We start from the raw sequence: 13362 nt of genomic DNA, 5'->3' as shown, positions 1-13362 counted from the left end.
CAGCTGCACAGGAGGTTTCTGTTATACATGTGCTTCCTTTATTACCTCCGCCAAGGAGGTTATGTTTTTGCCAGGGTTTGTTTGTTTGTCTGTCCATTAGTGTGCAACATAACTCAAAAAGTTATGGACAGATTTTGATGAAATTTTCAGTGTTTGTTGGAAATGGGATAAGGAAGAAATGATTAAATTTTGGTGGTGATCGGGGGTGGGGGGGCCCACGGGGGGGGGGGCGCAGACCACAAAATTTCATCAAAATCTGTCCATAACTTTTTGAGTTATGTTGCACACTAACGGACAGACAAACAAACAAACAAACTCTGGCAAAAACATAACCTCCTTGGCGTGGGGGGGCCCACGGGGGGGGCCACTGATCAGCCTTGGCGGAGGTCTGCGCTCTCCGAGTGCTTCTAGTTATACATGTATTACTGTTTGACATTTTAGAGTCCCAGTCCATCTGCATTGTTAATGTGCCCAGAGAGACTTCAGACCAGATGCTAGACCACGTCCATCTTCTTGCCTCATTTGATGAGTAGAAAAAAAAAGTAATTCATCCAAGTTTCACTTTCTGTCATCAGTTAACCATTAGTATATGTCATGACCCCTTTGTCTACAATTCTTCACGTTATCGGTGTATTTTTTCAAGTTTCTGTTTCACTTTGTCACTGTAATGCACAACAACAGACAAAAAAACAACAAAAAACTCAATTATAACTGAAAATGCTGAAAGTGTGCTTCAATGTGGAGTTGGCATGAAATGAGTTGTTTGTATGTGCTTTACCAAGGTCTATGTAGCGCTTCCTCGTCATCCTCCTTAGACCTGCAGGTCCACTCTGGAGAACAGTCTCCCATTCTCTCCGGTGTCTTTGAACCCCTGACTGGCGAATCTTTATGACACCACACCGCTCCCTGTAATCAGAGAGGGAATAGAAGTGTCTTCAGTTTAATCAGTCCATGTGGTTAGTGTCAGTAATTCAGCTCTAACAGAATAAACACACTCTGTAGTAAAGGTATTGGTGAACGGTTAAAACTTACTGCTAAAGCAGTGTTATATTTATTCACAAAAAAAGATATTTCAGCATTAGAACAAAAAACAAAAGAAGTGAATTCAACCCAATAGATTACTTGTATCTGTTTTTTTTTCATGCTTCTCGATGATCTGAACACAGGAGAGCCAGATGTTTTGCCCTTTACACCTGTGTGTATGTCTATGAAACACACATTCTATTATATAACTTACTTGTCAAATAGTCCAGTGACAAATATTCAAGTACAGCCGTGTGTCACAAGTAGCTTTTCCATTGGACATCTGTGCAAAACTTTACAGATATTTACTAAATGTCGGAAAAACAGAAGTGCGTAATGTAGGTTTTTCCATTAAATCATAAATGCGACGATTTCTTTATTTATTATCACGAGATGGCACGAGAAGTCATTCCATAAACATGGGGACGAACATAAATATCATGCTGATTTACAGATATAGTCATTATTATTAAATATTACCCCTCTATCATGTACTAAATTAAGAAATGACTCTACACATACCGCGCAATGTTTCTTTTAAAACTCTTTTTCTTCACTTGTTGTAACGTCCATCAACATCTGTTTTTTTAATTCACTTGACTCTAGTTGCAGGAAAAGGTCTTTCCATTGCAGTTTTGTGCGATATATCAATTTCGCTACGCCTGAAAAACCACCACTTGTCAGTGTAAAAACTTTTCATCGAAAAATGGGAGTTTTGGCAAAACTGTCATTTTTCCATTAGGCCAATTTTTATGTGCAAGTTATATTTGCACAATTTGAGGGTCAATGGAAAAGCCACTATAGTGTTTTGCATTTTGAGTGATCTGCATGGATTCCATCCTCGTTGGGAATGTATCTGGACACATTAGCTTTTATACAACGTATAAATGTGGCCAACTGCATCCCAGACCAAGTAGTATCTTACTGGTTGCTTATACTGGTATGTGGCGATAACAGCTTGTGATGCCATTTTCAAAAAAGTTGAAAATGCTAATTTATAAATGGTCTAAGATAGTAATGTCAGTCCCATTGAAAACTTAAGTAAACAAATATTGCACTTGTCATTTTTTTCATTGATTTACTTTCTTGCTGTGTCTCAACAGTTTTTTAAAACTTCTTTAGGGATTAACACATTTGGAATGATTTGCATTTAATCACAAAGTACAGTGACTTATTTTCAGGAACTAACATCACATTACGTGGCTACACAACTAGAATATGAAGCTGCATTTTCTCCGTCTATGCACACTCAGCGTATAAAAGTTCTCATGTCTCTTCTTTAGATCAAGGAATCCAGATCAGGACACTTACTCATTGCAGATGATGACTTTGCAGTCTTCCGCTTTGCCGAAAACCTGGAAGCGTTTCCTCAGCATGTTCTGGGTCACGCTGCTTGGCAGGTTGTGGATGTAAAACACCTGGCAGTTGTCCTGGCAACAGGGAAACCATGGCAACAGTGAGGACAAAGGACAATGCAGAATGCAGACAGACGTGGGAACTGATGCAGGAACGCTGAGTGTAGGGCAGCATCACTTCAGACACTCCAGACGACCTTGAGTTTATTAAAATGCACTGTAGTCTTCACAATAGAGACTTTATTGCATGTGTGTTAACATTTTAAAAAGTCTAAATCAGTAACTTTGTGAGCCCAGAGTTGCTGAGGTGGAGTTTCTTTTTTAACTTAAGATGTAAAGTTTTTTAACATCAGTGTGATCTGCATGTGAGTGTTGAATGACCGTTCTCTGTACCTCGTCAGACTTGGCTTTGTTCCTCTGCTTGTCGTCAGGACAGATCTCCGAGTTCTCACTGAAGGAGGAACGAGAAGAAAAGGGGAGAAGAGAGAATGTAAGGAGATGGTGAGATAAGGATGCTCACAAGGTGAAACTGAAATGTCAGACACGGGGAAACAGGTGAACTGCAGCAAAAAAAAAAGGAGACTTTTTCCTTTTTTTTTTTTTTTTTTTTTGCTGCAGTAACACTGTCTCCTTCCCTTGCTATTATCTTTTTGAAAACAGAAATAATGCCTACAGACAGACACAGGCAGAGTTTCAACAAATGTATCTGCATCATTTAACCTTAAATCTAACCTGACTTTTTTTTTTTTAAACCCTTGTGAATAGGCTTGGTCAATATAACAACAAATGTGCTGAGATAAAGACTGCAATTTACTTTTTTCACTGAAGAGCCTCTCTTTATCACTTGTCATAACAGGTCTTTGCAGCCGATGCCTGAGAAGGACGGCCAAACAAAAGGAATTGCGTATGGTGCCACTGGATGGACTGACAGTATTAAACCACATAACATGTTTTTCATTAACAATGGCTGTGAGTATGTCTTCATACTGCGCATCTGTATTATTAAGCATTCGGTTTGCATATGTTCCACAATATGTTGACATGTATAAAGTCAGATTTGGATAGTGTTTGTCAATGGTCTTTTAAAAATGCAGAATTTCTTCATGTTCTTGGTTTGGTTTTGTTTGGCTCGTACTGTCAAGGATTACTTTTTTGAAGTAAGTTTTATGTATTTTAGCTCCAGTCTGTAGTGTATTACACCACTGATATCTTAACAATGTAATGCACAGCCAAGGACGGCAACACAACAAAACAGCTGTCTCCTCTAAACTGGAGGTGAGCTGACCACATTCTACTGTAGATTTATTTTAGTTTGTTGACCTTTTAACATCTCACAGATTGACCGAGATAACTGTCTCTAAGAACACTGAATAATGTTTTCTGTTGAGTGAAATGACTGAAATAATGAAAAAAAAAAACATTTAGATTCCTTATTTGTCAGTATATAGACACACGTAGACATGTGTCACACACTGAAACTAACCATCTGCTTTTAACCCATCACACACTGCAGACTAGGAGCAGTGGGGTTGCCATGTCAAGCACCAGGGAGCAAATGGGGGGGTTAAATGCCTTGCTCAAGGGCACATCAGCCAACAACTTTTTTTCTACCAGTCCAGGGAATTGAACTGGTGACCTTTCGCTCATAATCTGACTCTCCAGCCTTCTAGGCCACAGCTGCCCCCCATTAGTACAAGTACCTCATACAACCCTGCAAAAACGTGACTGCGTCCCTTTAAAGTCGTCCCCTCTGAATCATGTATCTCCTCCTTCTTACCTGGAGTCTGTCTTGCTGGCGGGGGAGTCTGGACAGAGGTGGAGGGTGGGTGAGGGTGAGCGAGATCCTGACGAGCGCTCCGCCTCTTCCTCTGAAGCTGGTGGTGTCGCAGCTGTCGACTGGCAGTCGGGTGGCGGCGATGATGAAATCACCACCGTCACCGTCTGCTGCTCCTCTGGGTCTGTGACTTCCAGCCTGTCCCTGTTCTCCTTGCCCTTTCCATCCGCCGATACCTGATCGTCAGCTGCTTTGGGTGCTAGGGTGCCAACGCCATCGCTGCCCCCCTGTGCCTGTAACATAGCACCGAGCATGGCAGCGCTACGTTTGCGGCTCTCTCCCAGACTCGGCGCGCAGTAATCGTGGTCACCAAAGTTGCAGTGGGTGTCGGCGTCGCCGGCCTGGCCCATGCGCCTCAGCTGAGCGTACAGCTCTGTCTGCTCTGGAAGCTTCCGCTGGTGGTGGCCGCGGCTCAGCCAGGATGAGCTTTTGGTTGCAACGGCAGCATTGGAGGCGGGGTTCCCTGACTCATCTCCACCTCCTCCACTATCAGCGCTGCTGCTGCTTCCTGTTCCTCCACCGCTCTTTCCTCCCTCTGTTGGCTTGAACATCTCATCCTCAACAGGTTTGTGAGGGGGGGTGGTCGGAGGAGTGAGGCCTGATGGGAAATACGAGCAGATTTCAACTTCATTTTATTGAATCAGCTGAAATTCACACCGAGACTGAACTCTCCTTTTCAAAAACACATGATACAAATTTAGATGTAATTACACTGACCAATAGTACAGTTTTACCATGTGTTACTTCTGACGTTACCCACTAGAATTCAGTGTTCCATGAAAAGATGCAGAGAAATGTTTTAGATTAATAAAATGAAAAATAAAAAAAATGTACTACTGTGTTTCTTTAGATGATATTTATCTGATAGCTCCTTTCTTCTCCCATTATCATACAGTAACAATACTCCTGTATGGTCTACTGTCCCCATCTCTAATTCAGTTTACTAACTAGTTTATATCATTCTTCTGTGTTTTGTCTATTGTCGTATGTTTCATGCATCTTTTGTTAAAGTTGTAAAGTTTTGTTAAAATTGTTAAAGTCCTCATTCTACCTTCCCCTGTCTTTAAGATACGACTTCCTCTTAAGAATCATGTCGTGTTTCACTACAGTTCCCACACTCTATACACTCAGAGTATAAGACTTGACCCTTTTCACTGTATCCAGACTTAGATCCAAACAAACAGATGTGTAGATGCATAATGTGTTTACCTGCTGTTCCACACAGATCCACACTGAGCGTCTGCTCAAAAGGCTTGGTGCTGTACTGGGACTCTCTGTAAGTGGAGACACAAACACAGATAAAAGAAAAGAGAGAAAATTAAAGATTGCTGTGTCATGGTGGAATCTGTTGTAGCTTTCCAACAGTCAACAGGAATCCAATAACAGCCTTAAAAGGCGCTCAGTAAAAGCTTGTTTTTCCTAAAATAAAACGGCACGGTTTCAGCTGATGTCTGCTGAATTTGAATTATGTTCCTCCCTGTAAATGCTACTGGCATTTCTTGGCGCTCCTCATTTCTTATCACAACAACCATATGTACTCCGCTGTCCTCTCCCCTATTCTTCTTCTCCTTTCTATTTCTGGCTGTCTGTTTCTGTTTCTCCAGTTGCCATGAAAGGCAGGAGCAATGCCGAATGGATTGGCTTCAGGCGGGATATTATTTACCCTCCACAAAGAACAGGACAGTAAAATTTTGAGAGGAAAAAAAACAAAAAAAAAAAACTTTTTTTGGAGAGTGCTTTCAAAGACAGATTCATTTAGAAGATGGACAGAAGCCAGGGGTTTGTACAGGGAAACCATTCAGCTTTGTGGCTGGAGCTGGAAAAGCTCCAGGTCTGGAGGCTAGACGAGCAGAGAGGTTAATTTGGAAAAATAAGAGTAGGGAGGGCACAGTGTCTGGCACAGATGAAATCTAAATCAGACAGACCGAGGTCCCAATTCATCAGGGAATCTAGGAAGCAAATCTGTAAATTTTTTGTGTGGTTCTTTTGTTTCACATTTATAATTTTCTTAGTCTAGTTTATGCACAATATGACTACAGATCAAAATGATATGATTTACAATATCTTTACAGTCTAGCTATATGCTTATATTTTATATCTGCACTGCTCTTGGACTGTACAAAACAGTCTGGTAATTGATGATTACATGTTTAATTTAATTTGATTTTCTTGAGCTGATGGAAACTGAATTTCCCACAGGGATAAATACAGTTTAACTGTTTCTATTGTTACGAGGTGATATGATTTAGGCAGGCTTTATTCTATCTAAATCTGTTAAACAAAAAAAAACAACACTTGGTAATTGCTCATAAAATCTATGATTTACTGATTAATGGCAGATTTTGACACATCAGAACCAGATCATACAATTCAGAAATGAAACTGATACCCAAATAGGATCTACTTAATTAACACTTCATTTTTAACTAGAAGCACTCGGAGAGCACAGACCTCTGCCAAGGCAGATCAGTGCCCCGGATTTGGATGAAAATTTCATGAAATATTGATACTGGCACATGGAACAAATGATTAAATTTTGGAGGTGATCAAGGGTGGTGGTGGGGGTGGGCCACGGGGGCCCACTGCTCTGCCTTGGCGGAGGTCTGCGCTCTCCGAGTGCTTTTCTAGAAAAGACAGCGCAGACCTCCGCCAAGGCAGATCAGTGCCCCCCCCCCCCCCAATCACCACCAAAATTTAATCATTTGTTCCTTGTGCCAGTATCAACATTTCCTGAAATTTTCATCCAAATCCCTCCATAACTTTTTGAGTTACCTTGCACACAAACAGACAGACAGACAGACAGACAAACTAACACCGATAAAAACATAACCTCCTTGGCGGAGGTAAAAATTACAGCAAAGGTGATAAACTCTGTAATTTACATGTTTACAGGTGATAAATTTGCTGAAATACTCCCCTGCTCTTTAGTAGACTCAGCCTATCACTCATAGAGTTCATAGAAATAAAAATCCTCATGATATTGAAGGTATTTCCTGAGGACCGGCTGTGACACTATGTACATAAATGGACAACTGTGATGTAATAGAACTTACACATTACATGTACATATTGTCCATAAAACAAATCAATATATGGTTATGAGATGATATGCAATATAGTATTTATAGTATATGCATAATATGAATATGTGCGGGATGCAAGTAGGTAAAAAGAATAGGTAGTGTAATGAGTGTCAGAGTCAATACAGTATTGGATTGGAATGCAATGTTATAATAGATCTGTTGATGATTAAATTACTTCTCAGCGTGCCCACATCTTTATATATCAAACCTCTTAACTTTAACATACTCTTAATTTGCACCAGGTTGATGCATTTAACTTTAATCTATCCAGAATTCTCTCTTTTTTCACTCTTACAAAGTCCCCGGGGAAACACTACTCCAACTGCCAGTTCTCCAGTTTATACAAAACAGACTGAAGAAATTTATAGCTACACAATTCAACATAATTGACTGGAACTATGGTAAGAGTGCCAGGAAGACGCGCATAAACACTAAGCATTTTGTTATGGTAGAGAAGGTGCTGAATGAAAAAATGAAATATCACTGAACAATGGAACGTAACAGGTGTTTTGTATAGAGATGCTCACCCTGTGGACTTGGAGTTCAGAGGCAGACAAAGGCATGCTCGCTTTTCTGAAATTAGAAGACAAAAAAGACATTACTGTGTAAGCATGATTAGAAAAGGTGGCTGATTTGTCTTGTATACTTGTCTACTGTTTGGTTTATAAATTGTGGCACATATACTTTACTATTTAAGTATTTCCAAGCTTTTGTGTGACTGAGATTATACTAATCTTTTTCCTACAACTGATTTATCGCAATCTTTAAACTCATAATATCCTTCATCTCAAACATTTATCCTAATACCAGTGCTTCAGCTGTAAATTCAGGGTTCAATCTGTGTCTGTTAATTGTCATGTTTAATTTAGTAGATTTCCTAGCTGAACATTCCGTTTGATTTGACATTTGACCTTAATGTTGAACCCCAACTTGGGGGTGTCTTCACTTCTGATCCAAATGCATACAGTGAGAACCAGGAGATATTTGTCAGCACTTATAAAAATCCAGGCTGTGTTACCGTTGTGGCAGCAGGGTTTGGTTGGCTCCGTTGTTCCAGTGCTGCAGTCGCCTGACGTCAGCTGCTCTGACTGCATCTCTGTCGTAGTTTCCTCTCCCATCTGGGTTGGTAGGAGCTTGACCCCTTCCTTTTCCTCTTTTTCCTTGCTCTCTCCGTCCCTCACGCGTCCGGGCCGCAGCCTTTTGGCGAAGCGGCTGGGGAAGGAGGCCAAGCGGCGGGAGCGGCGAACTGAGAAGGAGCCGCTGTCCTCTGCGGTCTCCCCCTGGCTCTGTGGAGCATCCGAAGAGCCGGTTCTCCTCTCAGGAGAAGAAGTGTCTTTACAAAGCTCCGGTTTAAGGGTGGTGGAGCTGGGGGAGTGGGCAGGGGCTGATTTAGCCGGGGCAGAAGGAGCACTTAGTCCTCTGTTTGGGCTGTGGGAGTGGGTGTAGGGAGGGCTGTGCAGTCTGTAAGGCTTGCTCACATCGAAAGAGCTGCTCTGCTGCAGGAGCTCGCGGAGAAGGGAGTTGGCCTTCATCTCCCTCCGTCTAGCAAACGGGAGCCTCCTGGGGGCGCTACCGCCGGTCCCAGTTAAACCCCCACTAGTCCCTGGAGTGGCCACTAATACAACTCTGCTGTGAGAGGTTGTGGGGGCCGGGCGGGAGGCCTCGGGTCGGGCCCTGGGCCTCGGGAGGTCCCGGTCCTTGCGCTCCCAGCCCTGCTGCTTGCGCGTGGGCAGGCAGTAGGTGTGCATGTACGTGATCAGTTCCACCACTGAGTGCAGTTCTTTCTCTGAGCTGAACTGAGGCTTCGCAGGCTCGGCGGGGGCGGCGGCAACAGCTGCCCCACCCTCCACCTCACTACTGGAAGACTCCTCCTCCTCCTCTTCATCCTCCTCTGACTCACTGTCCTCGTCCTCCTCTTCCTCTTCGTCCTCCTCTGTGTCAGCGACCGGGGCGTCCTCCGAGTCCTGGGCGGTGGTGAGATGGCGGTGGAGCTCAGTGCACAGTCGACCCGCCGGACGCACCGCTCTGGGTTTTCGCTCCTGAGGAAGGTCAGTCTGAGGAGAGACGGACCAGCATCGTCATCCAAACAGTCCTGATATTTTTAGTACATACGCAACAAATCATATTTATAACTGTTCTGGAGGATTTCCAACTTATTTGTATCTGCTATAACCTTAAACAGAAGCAGTGTTAAGACTGGTTTTGAAACATGATGGTTCTAGCATTCTAGAAAATATTAACATGATTAAATGTAACTATTTTAATCACTTTATCTTATCTTTATAGTGAAGTAATGTGAATGTATTTTTTGCAGCTAATGTGTTAAAGTGGGTAACATGCTATAAAATCCTAAATACACAAATCTAAAACAGTACAGTACTGTTCCAGCTCTTTTGTGGTTTCACCATATTGAGTTTCATCACTGAAACTGAAAATCTTTTCTGACAGCATGGTCCTTGTTGTATTATACATGTAAAGCTTTTACTAAAATGCATATATTCAGATATTTCATTCGTAATTGGAATCTAATTATATATTTTTCTCAGTACTGTAAGTGCTTAGTTATGTTTATTTAATTAAGTACATGAAATTATGCACTTTAATTACATAATGCCATGTGCATGAAACTACTTAACATGTAACATGAATATTAATAGTTGGATTGGGAAAAAAAAAATCTTTACATTAATAAACACAAACATATTTGATTCCAGATTCCAAAATATGATGTGAATATATTAAACAGAAGTGTGACATTTGAAGTTGGGACAGTATGAAAGTTTTAAAACAGAAAATAAACTGGAATCCTGTATTTATTTTCAGGTTGTCGATGTTTTACCCTCGTTCGTGACCAGCCATGCAGCACATCTGGAGGCTACACTGCATTCCCATCTGTCTAAGCTTCTGCAAAGGGACGTCAGTAAAAACAGCAAGAAAACTCCTGACCTGACGCTGACATTTACTATTGATGTTTTGTGATCGAACATTTTTCCATTTTCCTTTAAATCCTGTTGTAGCGTTTGCAGAAAACATCTCATCAACCTGTCTGCAGTTGTTCACGGGAATAAGAAAAACGAGCCACCAAAGAACAGAAACCAAGTGGTGAACACACACGTATCTTCAATTTCCTGCCTGGAAACAGGAACACAGAGTACACAGCAGTAAATTTTTTTTTTTTTTTTGCTTTTGACTTTGTGAGGGATGATTCAGTGTGCAGCTGCAATAAAATGGCTGATTCCTTCTTACTCATAGAGAGAGGAAAAAGAGAGACAGAGACTATGATTCACTGTTGCCCCCTTGCCCTGTCAGTCAATACTCCTGCCATCTGCCACTGCAAAGCCACACCACTCTAAAACTAAAGCTCACGCACACACTGTCAGCTACACTGAGGTTATGGAGCATGTGTGATGGATACAGGCTCGGCTTATCCCGGCGCTGCATCCTGTGGGGATTTGGTGTCCTCCTTGCCTGAGCCGGAGCAGAAGGCTCACCATGCTTTATGCTTGTACAAGATAAATGGCTGGTGTTGTAATCAATGACCACTTGAAGCACAATGCTAGCAGCTATCCAATTACTGCTAAGTCATACAGCAGTAGCCATTGTAAATGTCCTCCCTTCGCCAACACCACATCTATCAGACTACAGCTGAATGTCCGTGCGATTTGGTCTAAACTGAGATATCTCATTTAAAAAAATAAAAACTACTGCACTTCCTCAAGTACCACTCCTAGCCTTTGTGCTTTTAAAAGTTTTGCTGCTTCTTAGAACATTTTATAAAAACAACCCAACACCCGGTAGATCTGGGTTCTGTCATTACCAGTAGTCACTTTTCCATTGACCCTCAAACTGCGCAAATATGACTTGTGCATAAAAATGTACCTCATGGAAAAACGTCAATTTTGCCAAAGTCTCATTTTTTAATTAAAAGTTTTTGCGCTGGCAAGAGGTGGTTTTTCGGACGTAGTGCAAATGTTATATCACGCAAAACTGCAATGGAAAGAGATTTTTTTGCAATTAGTCAGGTGAATTAAAAAAATGGATGTTGACGTACGTTACAACAAGCAAAGAAGAAGAAGAAACATGTTGCGGTATGTGTGGACACACCAGGAAACCCGATCATTTTTTAATTTGGTACGAGATAGAGGGGTAATATATAATAATAATGAATATATCTGTAAATCAACACTATATTTACATTCATTGCCGTGTTTATGGAATGACTTCTCGTGTCATCTCACGATAATAAACAAATCATCCCATTTGTGATTTAATGAAAAACCTACATTACGCACTTCTGTTTTTCGACATTTAGTAAATATCAGTAAAGTTTTGCGCAGATGTCCAATGGAAAAGTGACTAGTGTTGGGGAACTTACTTTTAAAAAGTAACTTTTGCTTGTTATTCATTACTTATATAAAAAAAAGTAATCCATTACTTTGCTTAGTTGTGCTCTATGGAAAGTAACTTTTTACGTTACTCATTAGTTTTATGTTACTTTTATGTTGCTGGACTTTGGGCAGAACCACATATCTGTTCCTAAATGTGTAGGGCTACATAAAGTTCTACTATTTCAAACTACTTAGAACAGAATGTAATCCCTATGTCACGGCTTATTTCATGGCCAAACTGGAAAAAATGTGTGACTCCTACAATTTAAGAAAACCTATTATTTACTCAAATGCCTTGAGTAATTTTTCTCTGGGGGCTGCAAAATGATCAATAATTGGTTCCTAATTTCAATATAAATTGTCAGGTTAGAACAGGTGGAACTGAGTCGACTAACCTTACTTTCTTTACAGTTTGGACATTTCCCAGACGCATTTAAACACAACACAGTAAACATGTTCATGACAACATAACTTAACCCCTACCACATCAAATTTAATGCCTTTTAAAGACTTTAAGGTACTAAATACAGATTTGTAAATTCAAGACTTGTTAAGGCCCTATGGGAACCCTATACACAAAGCCCCTTCAGTACATCCAACTTCACTGATGTAAAGTGAAATTAAATAGAGTTAAATCAGTATGTGGAAGCTGGCTTACCCAAATTTAAATAATGAAATAAAAACCATTTGGCAGACAGTGGAGATGCACAGGCCAAACAGCTCCCCATCCACCGTCTGGAAACTAAATGTCAGGGCCAAAAGGGGCCTGTATCACCAAGGTATCTTCCTGTCCCCCAGTTCGATAAAGCCCACCAATCACAGTCACAAGAGGTGTCACAATAGTAGTTTCATCGACCCGGGTTTTCGCTGTCTAATTTATAGCAGCTGGTCCAGTTTTGCTGTTTATCTCCACAGCTGTCTACGGCCAATCGGTATCTAGACGGAAAGTTTAGCTGCATCACTGAACTCAAACTGTAGGATGTTGAATTTGTGCACTTTTATGAAGTTTAAGTAAAGACTTAACCCTTTACAGTTCACTCATAGAAGTACTCTGAAATTCAACATTTCAACCTTAGTGTGTTATTGGAGGACATAACAAGACTTTAGTGCTTTTGTGAAATTATTCAAAAATGTTTATTTTCATGTAGAAAATCAAGGTCAATGAAGTGACCATATTTGGCTCCTTACCCATAAGCATAAAACAAAACAAAAAAAAACACAATCCAAGAGGTAAATACACATGTACTGTGAAAGGAACATGTATTTTAGAACATTAGAACATGACTTTTCTAACATTAGACCAACAAAAGTGCTGATCCAGACACCCTCCCCTCCTTGGGCTCTGCCACCCCCCCACCACCCCCCCAATAGCCATATTAACTCAGATTAATTCATATAAACTCAAACTGATAGTAACTGATACAAATACATTACAAATATTAAATTATTTAACCCATTGTTGTATTATCCCCCAGAGACCCAGTAAGTAAATATTTTCACCATTTTACATTAAATATTTGCCTTAATTGGAAATGGCATGATGCAACAGTTTTTTCACATACATAAAAAAAAAAAAAAAAAAAAAGTTTCTTGTGGGTTTTGCTACCCTTGCTATTTATTGTTTCCCCACTTTTCTTTACGCAGCTTTTATCCTCACAGGTTTCTATATTGTGTCGTGC

General features: G+C 40.8%; 1 protein-coding gene across 2 annotated transcripts in view; it reads right to left on the bottom strand.

Annotated features, from left to right (window-relative positions):
* Positions 1-13362, bottom strand: part of ppargc1b (peroxisome proliferator-activated receptor gamma, coactivator 1 beta) — a 142420-nt gene that overhangs the window by 7924 nt on the left and 121134 nt on the right. Inside the window, exons 5-11 of one of the 2 annotated variants that reach the window (XM_030144876.1) lie at positions 8314-9349; positions 7823-7874; positions 5422-5486; positions 4156-4810; positions 2772-2829; positions 2335-2453; positions 779-906 (exon numbers count right to left, since the gene is read on the bottom strand). In XM_030144876.1, coding sequence (XP_030000736.1) covers positions 779-906; positions 2335-2453; positions 2772-2829; positions 4156-4810; positions 5422-5486; positions 7823-7874; positions 8314-9349 — 2113 coding nt within the window. The remainder of the gene's footprint in view (positions 1-778; positions 907-2334; positions 2454-2771; positions 2830-4155; positions 4811-5421; positions 5487-7822; positions 7875-8313; positions 9350-13362) is intronic. The other variant, XM_030144877.1, reaches the window with a different exon arrangement.

This window comes from Sphaeramia orbicularis, chromosome 10 (genome assembly GCF_902148855.1).
Source record: "Sphaeramia orbicularis chromosome 10, fSphaOr1.1, whole genome shotgun sequence".
NCBI classification, from domain to species: domain Eukaryota; kingdom Metazoa; phylum Chordata; class Actinopteri; order Kurtiformes; family Apogonidae; genus Sphaeramia; species Sphaeramia orbicularis.
The sequence above is the reverse complement of the archived record's forward strand: the minus strand, read 5'-3'. Positions and strand labels throughout refer to the sequence as shown.